At 43.1% G+C, this 19,147-nt stretch overlaps 1 protein-coding gene across 1 annotated transcript in view; it reads left to right on the top strand.

The window, feature by feature from the left end:
- Nucleotides 1–17,542, top strand: part of LOC140507341 (immunoglobulin superfamily member 1-like) — a 65,630-nt gene extending 48,088 nt beyond the window's left edge. Inside the window, exons 6-16 of the mRNA XM_072615454.1 lie at nucleotides 9,929–10,005; nucleotides 10,588–10,918; nucleotides 11,808–12,107; nucleotides 12,419–12,718; nucleotides 13,700–13,999; nucleotides 14,450–14,731; nucleotides 15,148–15,255; nucleotides 15,380–15,407; nucleotides 15,570–15,637; nucleotides 15,752–15,789; nucleotides 16,180–17,542. Of these exons, the coding sequence (XP_072471555.1) occupies nucleotides 9,929–10,005; nucleotides 10,588–10,918; nucleotides 11,808–12,107; nucleotides 12,419–12,718; nucleotides 13,700–13,999; nucleotides 14,450–14,731; nucleotides 15,148–15,255; nucleotides 15,380–15,407; nucleotides 15,570–15,637; nucleotides 15,752–15,789; nucleotides 16,180–16,311 (1,964 nt within the window). The 3' untranslated portion in view covers nucleotides 16,312–17,542. The remainder of the gene's footprint in view (nucleotides 1–9,928; nucleotides 10,006–10,587; nucleotides 10,919–11,807; nucleotides 12,108–12,418; nucleotides 12,719–13,699; nucleotides 14,000–14,449; nucleotides 14,732–15,147; nucleotides 15,256–15,379; nucleotides 15,408–15,569; nucleotides 15,638–15,751; nucleotides 15,790–16,179) is intronic.
- The last annotated feature ends 1,605 nt before the right edge of the window (nucleotides 17,543–19,147 follow it).

Consider the following 19,147-nt stretch of genomic DNA (forward strand, 5'->3'; position numbering starts at 1 on the left):
GCAGGAGAGCTGCTTGTGGTTGCGAGCAGTTTATAGTCCCTTCTGAAGTTTCAGATGGAAGTAGAGTTTCAGCACTGACCTCTTTGGTGTCTGTGTTTTGGTCCTTATTCTGTGGTTTTTTCATGCTCATTTTGCTTTTTTTAAATTCATGATGTTGGTTGTGTGTTGTGGCTTCTGGTTCTTTCAGTTAGAAGCTACGAAACTTTCTGTTGAGCTGACGTGTGAAAAAGCTAATAGCAGGTTTTTATTTTGTGTTTCCCTGATCAGCCCTGGGGTTAGCTTGTTAAGTGTGGGGGAGCGTTGGTCTGGTCAGCTGATCTCCTCAGCTTCACTGAGTCAAAAGCAAGCTCAGGGGATTGTGATCCCAGCTGCCCTATTGTCTTCCCATTTCCCCAGGAGTGCTGAGGCACGCCTAGATGCTAGAGCGGGTTCCCACACCTCCTGGGGCTCTTCTCCTGGTGCTGGGGCTTGCCTGCGCCCTAGTGTGAGTTTCCTCCACCCTAGGTCCTCTGTCCTTCTGGTTTGCCTCCGCCACAGTAGGAGGAATCCGCCTTAGCTATTTTCCTAGCCTTGGGTGTCATGAGACTATTTGCCCCCTTTGCTGGTCCCGCTGACCCAGCATTTCTCTGGGGAAATATTTTATGGTTCTTTCACGGTCATCAAGAGTGGAGGAGAAAGCATTTACTAATCACTCCACCATCCTGGCTTCAGGAAGTTCAAGTAGGTGTCTTATCGATGTTTAATCTTTGGACTGCAAGTCTCAGGAGCTGCTGCGCTGATATCTGGTCCTCAGCGGCTCTCAGTGAACTCCATCTTCCTCAATTTTTCGAAATAGCCTGTATATCATTAGAATTAACTCCTCTTTATATATTTGATACAATTCACTTGTAAATCTATCCGGCCATGGAGATTTTTTTTCTAAGATGTTCATGGGTGGCTTGTTCAATTTCGTGCATGTTTTACTGTCCCTTTCCTTTCAAAAACTGGATGACTTCTTTTTTATCTCTATGTTATATCATTTATTTATTTATTTAAATTAAATTATTTTGTTTTTTTCATTGTCCTACAATCACTTTCATGTATCTTAGATTTTTCCCCCTCCTTTCCCCTCCTTGAGCCCTTCCTTTCCCCTCCATGCCTGAGACAACATACATTTTTATATAGGTTCTATACATACATTCCTATTAAGTACATTTTCACCTTAGTCATTTTGCATCGAAGAATTTAAATGAATGGAAGAAATCATAAAACAAAACAAAACAAAATATAGTACAAAAGAAAATGGTCTGCTTCATTCTGTGATGGAATTCCATAATTCTTTCTCTAGATGTGGAAGGCATTTTGCATGGAGTCCACTGGAAATTTTTTAAGTCAATGCATTGTAACGAAGTAGTTCTAAGTCTGCCAGAAACATTCTTCACACCCTGTGGTTGTTGCTGGATACAATGTTCTCCTGGTTCTGCTCCTTTCACTCAGCATCAATTCCTCTAAGTCTTCCCAGGCATTTCTGAAATCATTCTGTTCATCATTTCTTACAGCAAAATGGTATTCCATTGCACTAATATACCACAGTTTATTCAGTCATTCCCCAGTTGATGGGCATCACCTTGATTTCTTATTGGAAATTCATCTAGCTCATGTGGATGACTTCCAAGAGCCAAAAGCAATCTCAAGTTCAGTTTGGATGCAGTAGTCCTCCAAACCACAAGGTGGCGCACTGAGGCTTCAAAAATCAGGACCCTGACCAATGGTGTAAATCACCTGTGTTAAGGGGAATGTTTTCTTCCCCCCCCCAAATACATGTAATAAGAAATTTTAACATGAATTTTTAAAAAAAAAATCCTAAGTTCCAATTCCCTTCTTACTTTTGTCTTCTCTTCCCTTCATAAGAAGAGAAGGAATGTGATATAGATTACACATGTGAAGCTGGCAGGGGTTGGACTAGGTGGCTACTGAAATTCCATCCAACCCTGGGCATCTTGAGAGCCTGTTGTCTCCCACCATCCCTTCACTACCTCCCCCCCAACCTAAGCCATAATTTCATACCTGATGCCTGCATGTATCTTTTCTCATCCCTGTGACTGCTTCTCCTGATATCCTAGGGGCCCTCTGATCTTTCCCAAGCCATCTCTGATGGAGCTTGATCCAAGAATCTCTCAGGGAATGGACATGCATGACCCCATCCTATGGGAGGGAAGAAACTTCTGATCAAAGACCCTGGGGAAGTACAGACAGAAGATGGAAACAGCCACTGTCTGCCAGAAGAGAGAAACAGAAGAAGATGGAAGCAGGAATAAGACAAAAGAGTTTCTCAATGAGCACAGTGCAGGGCAGACAATGTTGGGTTTAGGACATTTGATGCAATTCAGGAAAACATCCATGTGTCAATCAATCAAGCAGTCATCCAGGAGTATTAATAAAGCCCTTACTGTGCGTATCTGGGCAATGTGCTAAGGACAGGTGATGTTAAGATGAGAATTAAAGTCACTTCCAATCAAACAAGGGAGACCACTTGAGTATATAGAAGGGAAGACAAAAATGCTTTGGGACTAGACTAGTAATTTTTTTAGGGGAGGGAACGGTGAGCAGGACAACTCCTTCCCCAAATGCCAGCCTACACCTCTGCATTTTATATCCTTACCTTCCTGGGGGAGTGAGAGGTTAAATGATTTTAAGTGTCAGAGGTCAGTCTTTTCATGGGAGGCCAGTTTGCTGTCCATTATGCAGCAATGAATAAGGTACGAACTGAAGGCAAAATAATTTTAAAAAATACAGGACAACCTGGAGTGGGGAAAGTTTTCATGAGTCAATGTGAAGAGGGAAGATCTTATATCAGAAGGGGATGTGAAGGGAAAATGTGAAGGGAATCAATGAAGCTGAGTTGGGGGGAACAAGAGCTACTTCAGAGCTGACTTGGAGCACTGGGGAAGAACTTGTTGTTGAAAGTGGCTGGACAGGAGTATAGGATGGTGGTGGTGAGTATTTCATCTCCGAAGTTGTTATAGAGAAAGAGAGGAAACATAGTTGTAGTTATGAAAGGACCTTCACATTGGGCACAACAGTGGAGAGCAGACAATGTTTGTTTGACCCAGACCATGAGCCTTGGATTAAATTCAAGGTTTTAAACCAAGTGCTTTAGAGAAAGGATTACTGGTACCCCACAGACTAAACATCTAAGGAGGAAGAAGTCAGCCCAGGAGGGAGGACACAGACACAACTTCAGGGAGAAAGAATGTCGAAGGATGTAGAAAATTGCATGTGTGGAAACCCAGGGCAGATTTGAAGGAGTGCAGCAGTAAGCCAGAGGAGGTAAAGGGAATGACTTTCGAATTTTGGTACAGTTGTGCGTCATGAATATCACTTATTTCTACATATACACCAGGGTGTGCACATGCAGACACACGCACACGCACATGCTCACACAAGCACATGCGCACAAATACACAAACATGTGCACATGTGCATATATGCACTCCAGTCCTGCCTCTTCTAGTGGCTAGGCTCTGGGACCACATCCACATTGCATCTACCTTCTGCAGTGCCTAGATCCCGTCATCTCCCCCAACCCTCCTTCGGGCTCTTATCTCAGAGTCTCTTGGTAGTCTTGGAATTGTGGACATCAGCCTAGCCCTTAAATGACTCCCACCCTCCTTCTCCTTCCCTGTGAGCATTATGGGCTGTCTTCTGTGCTGAGTGAGGTTAGAAGTCTAGCATGTTTGGATGGCATGATTTACCTTCCTGTGCCCTGAGAGAAGTCTCTTCTATTCCAACCCCACATGACCTTTAGCCAAGAAAGTTTCTGTCCTTGGTCCATAGGAGTGAAAAGGGCCAGGTCAAAGGGTGAGCAAGACCAGCCCCCGCTCTGGGGGTTTGGGAGCTCATTTCCCTCCATTCACACCACCCAATGACTCCACAGGTGAGTGTAGGGGACACCCTTGCCCTGAAGGGACCGATGGTGGGTAAAGAGAAGAGCACGACAGCGCTCCAGTATGATTTCCAGGATTGGTGTCTTCTGTACTCTCTCCCTCACTGTCTTCAAACCCAGGCCTAAGATTTCACACCAGACACTTGTGAGATGGGAAACATCTCTTCTAATCACTGTGCCTTTCTCTCCTGATGCCAAAGGGGCATGATGGCTATTTGCAGGGCTCCCCAGTCTGTCCTCCCCTAGATTCCTTGAATAAGGAGTTGGTTTATAGGGCCATAAAATGGGAAAGAATCTGATAAGCTGGTGAAGAGCTCTCTATGCTGGCCTGAGGGTCTGAGGTGTGCAAGGAGGATCCTCTGGTCCAGACTCTGTGAATTAGATTGTTTAAATCTTACCATTCTTCCCTGTATTCATTATGTTTATTTTTTTCGTGTGACAAGGTAAAATGCTATTACTTTTCTGTGCCATGATTTGTTAAGCCATTCCCTAATGATAGGAGCTTAATTTCTTTTCAGCTAAAGGTGCTGCCGACACCAAGGACTCTTTCACATGAAACATTTCCTAAATTACCTAAATAAGTGCAGGATGAACCATAACTTTTAGTGACTGGAAGAAAAGAAGAACAGTAATCAAAATATAGTAGTATAGATCATCAAGATGAAGGACTGGACATTTTCTCTAATGTCCCCCTATCCTCGTCAACACAGACATAATGAATCAAAGACAAAACAGCTTCTGCTCTCTCCAAGACTATGGACACCTGGAATTCTAAAATTAAAAAAAAAATTAAATAAACCAGAAATTGACTTCTCCTCTGAGTTCACTCAGTTCCTCTCCCTCCCCACCTCCCATGCTACAGGTAGTGAACTTATACGTAGCCAAATCAAGAGTTTAGCCCAAAGGGTTCCCAATATCATGTCTCCCATTACTCTCACCAGTGTTGTGGAAATCCTTATTTCAGGCTATGCACATTTTCCCTGGCCACTAAAACTGTGCTCATGGGCAGAGGTTTGCTGGGGCTGCAAAGTCAGCACCACATCTTAATTTACTGGGATGAAACTTCCTAGGAATGCAAAAGATCTCTTCAGGAGAAGCACAGAGAAAGAGACAAGATATTATCTGGGTTTTAAATAGAGCCAGATGCCGTATCCCACTCCCCACTTCCTCCCCGAACTTTGGGGAACCAAATTGCATAAGTCAACTCCAGAAAACCTGGAGCTGCGGCTACATGCCTACTGGTACTATGCCAGAGAACTGAGGAACAGAGGAAGCTTACAAGATTCTGGAACAGGACACTGTGCATGGAGGGGAACAGAGAGGATGAATGGCACGTCACTGTGGCTGAGGTAAATAGCTCAGTATCAAGATGAGGTCAGTTTTGTCTATCTAAATCACTCTTAAGGCAGAAACTCACATTGGTGAACCATTAATTGTGCTCAGTATGGGAGCAAGCTGAGAGGCTTGGAGACCTCAAGGTAACCACTATCAAAGTGAAGGAGTCACTCCATGAGCAGTAGAGGAAATAAGAAAGAAAAATCCCTGAAATTAATAAGATCTCAAGATAAAGAACTGAAAGTCTTTGTAGATAATCAGATAAAACAACAGATTACCATTAACAGCAGAACGAAATAGAGCCTCCAGAACTAGGAAATAAACAAGTACAGACATTTAGACATAAATATTGCAAAGCAAAGGAAAATACTCCAGTACTTGATGAGATAGAAGATCCTGGAAAACATGAAGAGAACATATAACCTTAATACACTGTTCCTGAGAAGTTTAAAGCAGAAATGAGAATGAGAAGGGAAGAATTCATGGTCTACTCATGAAAATATAACAGGAAATTCATTAACATGGGCTGCATTCTCTCTTCAATGAAAACAGTGTCTGCAGATGGGCCTGGCCATTGAGAAAAAAAAAAAAAAACTAGTAGGAAGAAATCTCAGTAGTTCCGTCTAGGGTTAGATATTGACTCCTTCTCTCCAGGTATCCCTTTAGGATTTTTCAAGTATGTGATATGAGCTTTTAATAAAAACTGAATTTCTACCAAAATATTTTCCAATTTTCCTAATAATTTTCTTTATTTCTATCATATAGGTAGTCTTTATCTAAGTTGTTTAATTAAGCATTCTCCTATTGTGTATAATTTCTTTATATGATATATTCATTGATCAATTTTTGTATTTTTAAACCTATGCCAATGAATTTTGATGAATATTGTTGTGTTTTATACTTTTAGTTCTGGTAGTGTGAAGCCTTCTTTTAAACTACATATTTAAAATCCTTACAGTACTTGAGATTCTTTACCATTTATTCCTCCTAATAACTTTTTTATAATTTGTCTCATTTTGTAAAGAAATCCTTGGTATTTTATTGGTATGGAACTGAGCTTATTAAGTAATAATTGTTAAATAATTTTATCCTATTTGCCTGTCAGCCAACAGCAACTGCTAGGCAGAATGGAGTAGCTGACAGAAAGCACACATTGTATGAGATGATTAATAGGATTCCTATTTTATTAACCCCCTATTTTATCTCAATCAGTATTCATAGGTTCGATATTATTTCATAGAGGTATTGATTATAAGTTCTGTATATTAGACCCTATGGCTGTGAACTGTAGATAGTAAGTTCCTTTCTTTAATCATAGGAAGCTAATTAGAGAAACTTCACGCTTGTTGCCTTATTAGGGTGACCAACACAGTATGGCAAAGGAGACTTAATTACATGGAAAGTCCCCTAGTTATTTTTGTTGTCCCTATGTCCCTCATCATCTCTCTATTGCCCAACATGGAGAGATGACTGTGAGCATTTGGCCAATGAGTGACCCTGTTTGCTGACCTGTGACCTGCCTTTCTACAGCACATCTACAGCATATACAGTTGTTTTAACATCTCTTTATCAACCCAGAGACAGACTATGGATGTGCTGTTCAGCTTGTTAGGACCTCCTGAAAGCCCAATGTAAGTTCAAGTCCGTTCATTAGCTTGCTTGTCAAACAGTAAGATTCTGTGTTTTGGGTATAACCTCCTGAAGGGTAAATGGCAAGGTCTAGTAACCAATTAGATTTTAGATTATTAGTTCACCTCATTTATATTGTCTGGATATCAAGCATTACAAAAATAAGGCCGTGGAGGAGGGGAGCAACTCAGATGATGAGCCAGAACTGAGGTTCATTTCATTAGAGGGGTCTACGGACCCTTTAGTGAATGCCATTGGCTCACAGCTCTCCCTCAGTTTCTTTCATTGTAGATTGGCCAGTATTAGACCTCACAGCATGAATCTGACAAGATCCATTTGCAAATCCCACTGTAGCACATTGTGATTCTCTATTCCCAGGCAATTCATTTCACCTTTCATTGCTTTTAAGTAATTTTTTTTTTAGACTTGAAGTTACATTGGACATGACCAGATATCTTGATGAATGGAATATTGTCACCTGGGAGTTCCTCATTTCAGTGAAATCTCACATCAGGTCACTAACCCCATGATAAAAACTTGCTTTTGTTATTGAATTCCTAAGTTTCCTGTTTGTGTCTTGATATTGTAACCACTTTGATTTTAGCTCTTTCTAATGAATTTTTCAGCAATATACAAAAAGACTCAGGGTTTCCTTTGATGCATTTTGCATTCTGAAAACTGACTAAAGGTATTGTTTCTATTGATTGTTTCTTTCTAAAATGTAATTCTCCATCCATCACCAACTAAACCATCACATCACCTCCAAGAAAGCAGAAGTTTTAAAATAATATGTGGTTTTTTCAATTACATGTGAAAAGTATCTTTAACAATCATTTTTTTTAGACTTCTGAGTTCCAAATTCTGTCCCTCATTCCTTCCCCTCTCCTTTCCTTGACATGGCAAGCAATTTAATATAGGTTATGATAGATGTGACATGGTACCTCAGAGTTCCTTTGATTTGCATTTCTCTTCTCAATAGTGTTTTAAAGCAGTTTTCTCCAAAATTTATTTATTTATATGTTTTCAGTTTTCAACAATAACTTCCATTAGTTTTAAATTTTCTTCCCCCCTGGACCCCTTTCCTACCCAAGATGGCATGCAATCTTATATGGGCTGTATATATACATTATTATTAAATACATTTTCACATTGGTCATGCTACATAGAAGAATTGAAATGAATGAGAGAAAGAAAGGGAAAAACAAAATAAAATATAGCAAAGAGAAAATAGTCTGTTTCATTCTGCATTCTAACTCCATAGTTCATTCCCTGGATGTGGATGACATCATGAGTTCTTTGGGAATGTTTTAGGGCCTTGCCAGAGCATTTCTTCTTCTTGTTTTTTATCATGATAGATGGTGTTGATTATTTTTTCTGGCAATTTCCTGTTCATACCTTTGACCATTTATCATTTGAGGAGTATTCTGATAAATTTGACTCATTTCTCTATATAGTTGAGAAATGAGATCTTTATTAGAGAGAATGTAATCACCTCCCTCCAGGACTCTGCTTTCTGTCTTATAATGACTTCATTATTTATTTTAATGTAAAATATTTTTAATTTAATATAATCAGATTTATTAATTTTACATCTTGAAATTCTTGGTGATGAGCTGATTCAGTTTTGCCTGTTTCTCCTTGACCTATTTAGGGTTTTCTTGGCAAAGAAAATGGAGTGATTTGCTATTTTCTTCTCTATCTCGTTTTACAGATGAAGTAATGAGGCAAACGGGGTATGTGATTTACTCAGGGTCAAACAGTTAGCAAGTGCCTGAGGCCATATTTACCTCAGGTCCTCTGGATTTCAAGTCCAGTGTTCTATCCACTGACCACCTAATATCTCATAATGCTCTTTGTTTCTTGTTTGGTCATTAATTCTTCCTTGATCCACAAATCTGACAGGAAAACTATTCCATGCTCCTTTTATTTCCTTATGACATCACCCTTTCATCCCAGATCATGTACCCATTTTGACGTTTTATTGGTATACGGTGTTAGATTCCGGTCTATTACTAGTTTTTGTCCAACAGTTTCCCACTTTTCCTAATAGTTTTTTGTTAAATAGTGTGTATTTGTCCCTAAAACCTGAGTTTTGGGGTTTTCAAGCATTAGATTACTACGGTCATTTTTTACTGTGAATTGTGTACCTAATCTGTTCTACTTAGTCATTACACTGTTTCTTAGCCAGGAAAAGGAAATTATTATTATTATTATTATTATTATTAACGGTTTTTCCTTTAAATGTTTTTCTTTAATTCTCTTAACGCTCTTGATCTTTTTTTCATCCAGATTAATTTTGTTATTCTGTTTTCTAGTTCTATAAAGCAATATTTTGGTAATTGGATTGATAGGGTACTAAATAAGCAAGGCATAATTGTCATTTTTATGATATTAGCTCATTCTGCACTTGAACAAGTAATATTTTTTCTAGATGTTCATATCTGATTTTATTTGTGTGAGAAATATTTTGTTACTATAGTTCCAGGGTTTGTTTTGGCAGATAGAATCCCAAGTATTTCATACAATCTACATGTATTGTAAGTGAAATTTCTCTTTCCATCTCTTCCTGCTGAGCATTCTTGGTAATATATAGAAGTGCTCTTCATTTATGTGGGTTTATTTTATATCCTGCAACTTTGTTTTACTTGTTAATTATTTCGAGCAGTTTTTTAGTTGACTCTCTAGGATTCGTGAAAACCTGAAATTGCTGCATGCATGATGGCAATTTGTTATTCATTTTATTCACCACAAGCAGAAGATGAGACTGACTCAAAAGGACTAACACACATGGAACGTATACTCAAAAAACAACCGAAATGAAGGTCTGAGCCCTAATTTTCCCAGGCCATGGTCGTAGGCTTTTATGGCCAATCTCGTTTGTTTCAGGGTGCCACTTTCATGGGGGGCCCTGGTAATTTCTAGAAAAACACAGTTCTATGTGGCCCTGGCCCTCTCCTGTGATCTTCAGTACTATTTACCCACCAGAGTCATTGGTCTTTGGCAGTCTATATTTACCTGAACACACCCTGATCCCCTCAGAACTAATCTTAGAAGCACCATGGTCACTCCTTTATCAGTGTAAAAGTGGAAATTCGGTTGGCGGATTTTGTGTGGTTGTAAGTCAGCAGGGCGGGCCACCACATCCTGGGCCAACCTCTTCTTCGCCTACCTTTCTCCCTCTGCACAGTTCCTCTGTGATCTGTCCAGGAGAGAGCTGAAGATCTAGCATGGGTCCCACAGTCACATCCCTGATCTCCATTGGTGAGTTTCCAGGGTCAGATCTGGGGAAGGAGGGATATTTGGACAAGACCCATGGCTGAAGGACAGGGAGGAACTCTGAGGAGGAGACAGAACCGTTTGGGACAGAGCAGGAGTCAAGGGTCTATTCAAAGGGTTCTTCAATCATATTCTGACTAAAGAAGAATTAGAGTTTCAGGGACTTTGGTGAGAGATGGGGATGGGTCAGTGTGGACTGGAGGGGAGGCACCTAACCTGAGCTTCTGTTACAGGGCTTTATCTGGACTGGGTGGTAAGGGCACAGACAGGTGAGTCCTGCCCCCAACATCCCACTGTTCTCTTTCCCCTTCTTCAACCACATCAATCTCAGAAATCCCCTTTTAGGTTACATAGGAAGGGAAACAAGGGACATTGCATTGAATGAATAAGGTGACTTAGGGAGGGGCTTCTGAAGCTGAAAGAGTAACACACTGGGCCCAGAGGAATCTCTGGGAATCCATTTTGTTTCCTTCTCAGACCCCCTTCCCAGGCCCACCCTCTGGGCTGTCCCACATCCTGTGGTGCACCAAGGAGCAGATGTGACACTCATGTGCCAAGGCCACCTGGGTAGTGACCGATTCCAGCTCTGGAAGGATGGAGAGCTCAGAGAGGAGAGAAATGCCTCCTGGCAGCAGGCAGAGTTCGTGCTCAGGAAGGTGGATGACTTGAGAGATGCAAAAAGCTACAGTTGTCGCTTTGGGCAAGGACTCTTGTGGTCGGAGTTTAGTGAAGCCTTGGTCCTGGTAGTCACAGGTGAGGGGTTGCTGGTCTACAACCATCGCTAAGGGGGAGGAGGCCAGGCGTGAGATATGAGCCCAGACCCCTCTCTGCAAAGTCACCTACACACAGAACAAACCTTCAGGCTTGAGTACCTGCCTTCTTTTACCACCCTTACTTCCTCAAGCTCTGGGAATGCCTGGCTCTCCACAGTCTGGGGCATAGATACGGTTGTGAAATCTTTCCCTTCATTAACCTTGTGAGGAGGAAGTCACTACGAATTCCATTTTCGAGGTAGGGAAACTGAGGATTGGAAAGGAGGCAAGGTGACTTCAGCAGGCCAGAATTTTATACCATGTCTCCCACCACCACACCTATGGATAGTTCCCCATCTGGTCAGTGTCCCATGGTACCCAGCCAGAAGAATTGGGTTGCTCCTCCCTCAGAGCTTACACATCAGCCTTTCAGAGAAGGAGCACACAACTTTACCTGAGAAAGCTTATTGTAGATAAACTTTTCCTGTCTCCTCTAAGGCACAAGATGGAAACATGTGACCTGTCCAGTTGTGTTTCTGTTGTTCGCTTTTGCCCTGACAGCATTCCCAGCAGCCTGGACAGATGACAATATCACCTCCTATCATGTTCTCCTACCCCCACCTTTGGTCACACAGTTCCCCCTCCCTGGAATATTCTTCCCACCTTCATCTACCACTTTCCTGCACATGTTAAAACCCAGCTCTAACCCTTGCTGCTCCATGATGCTGTGTCTGATTGTGACAAATTGCACTCTGGGCTCTTGTTCACCCCATCATTGTGTCTATCGCTCTCTTGGGTGTGTACCCTTTAAGAGCTCTGGTTCAGGGAATGATTTGGGGGGATTCGGGGGAGAGATCAGATCCCTAAATTTTTTCTTCCTCCTTTGACAGGGACCCTCACAAAACCCTTAATTTCTGCCTTGCCTAGCTCCACAATATCCCCAGGCAGAAGAGTGACCATCCAGTGCCAAATACCATCACAGGCACCCCTTCAGAACTACAGTTTTGCACTGCTGGAGGCAAACACCTTGGAACCATTGGAGAAACAGAGCCCTACAGGGACCCTGGCAGTATTTTCACTTCTGTCTGTAACTGCTGAGAACACTGGGAGCTACAGCTGTATTTACTACAAGAAGACAGCCCCCTATAGTGGGTCCCATCCTAGCCAGACCGTGGAGCTGACTGTGTCTGGTGACTGGAGATGGGAACCCCCAATTCTGATTCTATCACCCATATAGGGCCCCACAGAACTATGGGGACAGCATAAAATCTAGGGAATTCTGAAGAGATGGTTTGTGGGTGACTGGAGTAGATGCAGTGATTCCTGTTTTCAGTGGGCTCAGTTTTGTGCCACAGGACACTTGGGGTGTTCCCAGATTAAGGAAAGAAATTGAGAACAGAGGGAACATGACTATTTCCTACCTCACCATAGGGTTGGGCGGTTCTGGTAGAGACCTAGAAATGACATCTGAACTTGACCTTTCCTTCCTCTTTTTGCTCAGGACAACTCCCCAAGCCCACCCTGTGGACTCAGTCTGGGCTTGTGGTGGCCCCAGGGGCTAACATTACTCTCTGGTGCTCAAGAATTAAGCTGTCTTCCCTTGGTGAGGCGACTTTCACTCTGGGGAAGGCTGGGACTCAGGAGCCTTTAAAACAGCAGATCTCAGCAGACCTCTGGACAAGCTTCTCTCTCTCGTCTCTGAGACCTGAGGACACTGGGAACTATAGCTGTGCTTACAAGGAAAGGAGAGTACCTTCTAGACTATCAAAGCCCAGTGAGACCCTGGAGCTGTTGGTGACAGGTGAGAGGTGTGTTTGGGTCCCAGAATAACTCTGAGAATGACCCCTCTGCTCTCTGCTCAGCCAGGAGCCTCACAGAGTCAAGGCCTGATGTCTACACAGTCAGTTCTGCCTTGGGGTGCTTCAGGTCCTTGGGGTCTTGGAAGACATGAGGCATTTGTATTCTGATCTAGAATCTGGGGAAGAAAGATGATGATGGGGACTGCACTGGGAGTTAGGAGAAGACTCACAGAGACCCAGAGCTGAAAAGGGCCTTGGAGATTCTTGAGACCAAGCCCTCCCGTTGCCAATAAGCACAGTGAGGCCCAGAGAGAATGGACTTGTCCAGGGTCACATAAGTAATTGACCAAGTCTGAAAATGAGTCTGAGCCTTCTCGCTACTGGACCATGATATGAGCCCTGGTTTTAGGATGAGCCCTGGTCTCATCTAGGATAGCCCAGGTGAAAAATGAGGGGCCTGATCTTTTCTCCCATTAGTCATCACATGTGTGTGATCATAGATTGGGTGAGCTCCTTCAAATATGAATGTTCCTTAGATTCCTAGCTATCTATACCTAGAAATGTATGAGAGATTCTCTGGTCAAATCCCTCATTTACAGATGAAATAACTAAGGCTCATGTGCATCTAGGTGGCTCAGTGAATTCTCAGGTTGGAGTTAGAATGACTCACCTTCCTGAGTTCAAAGCAGGTCTTATACACTTACCAATTCTTTGACAGTGAGAAAATCACTAAAACTGGTTTACCTGAATTTCCTCCTTTGTAAAATGACTGGAGAAGGCAATGGGAAAGCACTTCTGTATCTTTGCCAGGAAAACTTAAATGAATTAATGAAGAGTTGGACATGGATAAAAATTAACCAAAATACCAAACTGAGACTCAAACAGGTCAAATGAATGGCCTGTGATCCCAAAGGGTCTCAGAGGCAGAGCAGGGACTTGAACCACATGTTCTGACTCTGAGCTCCCTGTTGTATCTCACACAGGATCTCTCCCCAAACCTTCACTCTCAGCTCTCCCAGGCCTTATAGTGAAGCCTGGGATGCATGTGACTCTCCAGTGCCGACAGCCTTCTCAGACATTCCTCAGTGACTTGACATTCACTCTGCTGAAGATTGGGACTAATCAGCCTTTGCAGAGACAGAGCCCAGCTAGGACCTCAGCTGACTTTAATCTTCTCTCTGTGAAGGCCCAGGATACTGGAAAATACCATTGTGTGTACCATAGGAGAATGGTTCCATATCATTTATCTGAGCCCAGTGATGTCCTAGAGATGTGGGTGGCAGGTGAGGATGAGTCCATGTCCCCAAGGCATAAAGTAGAGCTTTGGGATTGAAGGTTGATTGGCAGGTCAGGAATCCAAGAGGAGACTTGTTATGGACTCTTCAGTTGTGAGTTAGAGGTTGTGACAAGGGCTCTGGGTCTCTAAGGAAGGGGAAAGCAAAGGTGCAAAAATGGACCAGCTCAAGAACTGCTCCAAGATCAAAAGACAAAAATGTAAGGAAGAGACCCCTCCCTGTTTTGAGGTGGGCCCAGAGAACATTTTAGGTTTATCATCCCTACCTCTCCAGGAAATGAGATTTGTGGCAAGGAATGACCAAAGAGCCAAAGGGAGTGAAAGCCAATGGTTAAGGAATCATTCAGAGACCTCCTAGGTCTTGTTTCCCCCACCCCCTCACACCAATTATAATTTTGCAGGGCCCTTGAGGGTCTCTGGCATCTCTTTGGTTTTCTAGATGCACTCCCCAAACCATCCCTCTCAGTCTGGCCTGTGGTGGTATCAGGAGCTGATGTGACCCTCCTGTGTCAGGGGCCCTCATGGAGTAGTAGCTTTGTTTTGTACAAGGACAGAAATAAGAAAATCCTGTCAAGCATGGATAACACTCACTACTTGACCAAGTTTGTCCTGAGTCATGTTACCCCCAAGCACTCTGGCAATTACAGCTGCAGCTACCAACTCAGCATCAAAGGAAGTGTCTGGACACAACACAGTGACCCTTTGCAGCTTATAGTAAGAGGTAAGAGGAAAACACCTCCCAGATCCATTGGAGGAGGTCAAAGACGACTCCCTCCCTGGGTGCCCACTAAGAAATGAAATCAAAGTCTTAGCTCTGGTCAAGAGACATGAGACAAGAAAATTGTAACTTTGACATTTTCCTCAATTCCAGGTCCGTAGAGACCAAGGCAGTGAGCTGGGACATGAGGCTTCCCCCCTCTCATACTTCCCTGGGACCCATATATCTCCATCCTAATTTCTGGGTTTCTCAACCTAGTTCCAAGGGATAAGCCCACTCTGAGCAGCATTTGTGCCAAACTGTTTGATGCTGGTGGCTTAGAAGAGAGATAAGAAGGGAAAATATGGGGACAATTTCAGGGGCAGAGGGTCCCTTAAGGACAGTGATTTAAGAAGATTCTTCTCTCTCCCACACCTCAGGTTCAGATCACTATAAAATCCTTGTTATCGTCCTCAGTTGTGTTGCCTTTCTCCTCCTCCTCTGCCTTCTCTTGCTGGCAATCCTCTGCCAAGGATCCATCCCTGTGGGTGAGACACAATTGTACACTTTATTTTCTTAAGCAATAGAAGTGGGTAAAGACTGGGACCTCTATTTTCTCCTTTGTGACCTTTCCTGACCTTGCTTCTTCCTTTCTCACATCTCTCTCACCAGGGTCTTTACAAGGAGAGAGCCCAAGGAGGTAAGGAGACTCAGCCCCTCTTCCCATAGTCCCCTGTTTCTTCCTTGCCATGTAACCCTGCATCACCCTCTTCATGGACATGTCTGATGAGGAAAGACAGTCACAGAGGCTTCCAGGGTGAACGCCATCCACTTGTACTATTTCCTTCTCTCTCTGTCACAGGTGGCTTTGTTGCCCTTATCTCTCTTGCCTACCACATCAACCTGAGTTCACCAGAGAGGAGCCCCTGTGTAGGTTACCTGGGCAAGAAGGGGATATGATGATGGATCGGTGGAGAGGGGACTGTGGAGGGGCATCCTGGTCCTGGGAGTTGTGGGAATGATGCAAATTCCTTCCCATTTCAGATACTGAAGCAGCCCAAGAAAGACCAAGAGAACCACGAGTGAGTTAGCCCATCTTGTTCCCACCTAGTGGAGTGTGTTTTATCCTTGACCCCAAGCTTTCATGACAGAAAGTTGTACCCAGAGTTGTACCCCTTCTTAATTGCTTATGTACTTTTATTCTTCTAGTTACTCAATGCAGATCCTCTGAACTGTGGATCCTTTTACTTGCTGGGGTAATTGGTTAAATGTTCCAAAAACTGTACTTCAATAGCATTCATTCCCTTTATAATCTTATGGAGTTCATTTCATGGAATTAAAGGCATGAAACTTAACAGGCATCCATAGCTTTCGCCAGACAAGTTGTCAAAGTATTCATGACACAGCAACAGACTAAGAACTCCTGCTCTATAGTAACTCACTGTTCCCTCACTATTGTATTTCTTCTCCAGGTCACCGTGGCTGAAAGCCCCGAGGGAGTGATGTATTCTCAGATTAACACAAGAACCTTGAATAACCAGAAATCAAACCCTGCAGAGAAAACTGAAGGGTCCACACTCTATGCCACTCTGCTTGGGCACTGAGGTTGCCTTTCCCAAATGAATTCTCTCCCTTTGTGTCTTCTTCCATGTTCTCTCCTCCACCTCATTCCCTAGTTCTCTAGTTTTCTAGCATATCTTCCTCCGCTTCCCAGCTCTGAGGAGTCATGATGCCCCTTGGGGTTTTCCATTGGAGTCTGGAGTTGTATAAAGCAAAATGGTGTAAATCATCCATCTGTAATGATGAGAAACTTCTAAGAAATATGAAGAATGGAAGAGGGGGTAACAATCTCAAAGGAGATATCAGTAGGAGTTTTGGAAACCAAGGAAGGCCTTCTGCCCTAGACTGGATTGGACCTCAGTTTAAATCAGGCTAACAAAGAGGCAGATTGGGAAAAGATAGCATTCCATGTAGGGGGACAGCCAACTCAGAGGCATGGAGTCAGAAGACTTCTGTGTGCAAGGACAAAAATTCAGCCAGTGTAGATAACTCCTAGAGTGAATGATGGGAAATATAGTGTAGAAGGGAGAGGGAGGAAGCTACTAAGGCTCATGCCCTCACTTCTGTCCTCCACTCATGCCTGAAACTCACTCCATGTATCCAGTCTGGTGTCAACTCCTATATTTTCCACCATCACACCATATCTTGTATATGTCCCTTTCTCTCTAATCACACAGTGACTACTCTGTGGCTCACTTTACACATGGATTATTGTAATCACCTGCTGATGTTTCTGCCTGTCACCAGTGTCTCCCACTCCAGTCCCTCATTCATTCAGTTCTCAGATTAATTTTTCTAAAGTGAAGATGTGACTACGTCAACTCCCAGTCAATGAGCTGTATTTATTCCTCTGAACTCTAGGCTTAGATCTGAAATCTTTGGTCATTCGAAGCCCTTTATAATGCCCCTCGACGCCATGAACTTCCCAGTCTTACTCTATATGCTCGCTCTTGGTGTCAGTGCTCTTTGAATTCTTTACCGGTATTGTTGTGGGCCAGTACCACTCTCCAACCAACCATTATCAAAGAAATTACTACTTGAGAGGAAAATTGGCATCACATTTATCCCCATACATATTGTGAAAATGGATGTGAGCCCTCCTGATCCAATCCACATCAGTGATGTTCATTCCTTATTTATGTATACTGTTTTCCTCAAGTGAATATAACAAAACCAGAATCATGGCCTTCTGCATTTTGTGTCTTTGCATCTCTGGGGCTAGCCCAGTTCCTGGCAATGTCTATGTTTTTAATAAATATTTGATTGATAGTTGGAGTAGCTTGTCACTTTGAGTTTGAGAGGCCAATGAAATAATACAGTTTGAGATGTTCAGGAGACTTATTACTTGCTAACTAGACAAAGCAGTATCTGCAGCGAGATGAGCATTCAGCCCATGAGAGCTGATGAGTTTCATGTGCAATCTTCTTTTTGATTGTATTGTGTTATGGAAATGCTTGTTTTATTTCACAAATTAAAGGTCACAAAGGAATAAAAATGAAACAGATAAAAACGGAAAAAAAACGTTATCACGAGTGAAAATATCAAGAGATTAGAGAAGAGGATCTAGGTTTACGCATGGCTCCCATAAAAGCAGGATTTTCTTGGAATATAGGATCAAAGAAGAAATGAGGGGGATCTAAGGAAGCATCAGTTACAGATGAGGATGAACACTCACAAGTCTACCCCTGCTCTTGTGAAGACATGGGCAGATTTGTGAGAAAAGTCTGAGGTCTCCGTCACAATCTTCTGCTCATATCCTCTCCAAGAATAAGTAAAGGAGAAAATGGGGGACCTCGTGATGAATTGATGGGGTGACTCAGGGAGGGCTCTCAGAATCCAGAGGTGAAAGAAACACTGAGACCAGAGGGATCCAATTTGTTTCCTTCTCAAATCCCTTTCCCAGGCCCTCTCTATAGGCCATTCCGAGTCCTGTTATCCCCAAGGGAGTAGATGTGACCTTCAGGTGCCAGGGCTACTTGGAGAGTGAATGATTCCAGCTTTGGAAGGATGGAGAGCTCAGACAGGAGATAAATGTCTCCCAGCAGCAGACAGAGTTCATACTCAGGAAGATGGATGACTTGAGAGATGTGAGAAGCTACAGCTGCTTCACTGAGCAGGGATCCTTGTGCTCAGAACTCAGTTAAGCCCTGGCCATGGTGGTGACAGGTCTACAACCATCCATATTGGGAATGAGACCAAGGCAGAGGGATGAGCCCCAGATCCCTCTCTGGGGAGTCACAAGGGGAACGAACCCTCCAGCTTGAGTACCTGCCTCCCCTTACCACCCCCACCTACCCAGTCTCAGAAAACTCCTGGCTCTCCTGCTCACATTTTGAAGGCACAAATAAAGTTCTAAAATTTTTACCCTCAATAACACAGCAAGGAGGGAAGCACACACACCATAATTTGCCTTTCAGAGGTAGAGAAATTGAAGACAGCAGAGAAGGTAAAATGCCTTGAGCAGGTCAAAAGGTTCATTATTGTCAGGGCCAGGATTTGAACCCATATTTCTCACCTCCCAAACAAAAGGATCGGTCCCCATCTGGTCAGTGTTCCCTAGTGACCCAGCCATGAGAGCTGGGCTGCTCCTCCTTCAGAGTTTACACAGCAGCCTTTGGGAGAAGGGACACAGAGCTTAACCAGAGAAAACTTTATCTTTCTGTCTCCTCGAAGGCCCAAACTGGTGACATTCAACCCATCCAGTTTTGTCTTCCCCTTTTCCTTTCTGCCCTCAACACATTTCCATCAGTGTGGACAGATGACAGCATCACCTTCCATTATATCTCTCCCTTTTGCTTTTGCTCACACATTTCCCCTGCCTGGGATGCCCTTCCCATCTTCTTCCATCACTTATCTACACATACTTAAAGCTTAGTGTAG

The sequence above is a fragment of the Notamacropus eugenii genome, chromosome 5, assembly GCF_028372415.1.
Source record: "Notamacropus eugenii isolate mMacEug1 chromosome 5, mMacEug1.pri_v2, whole genome shotgun sequence".
Classification (NCBI taxonomy): Eukaryota; Metazoa; Chordata; class Mammalia; order Diprotodontia; family Macropodidae; genus Notamacropus; species Notamacropus eugenii.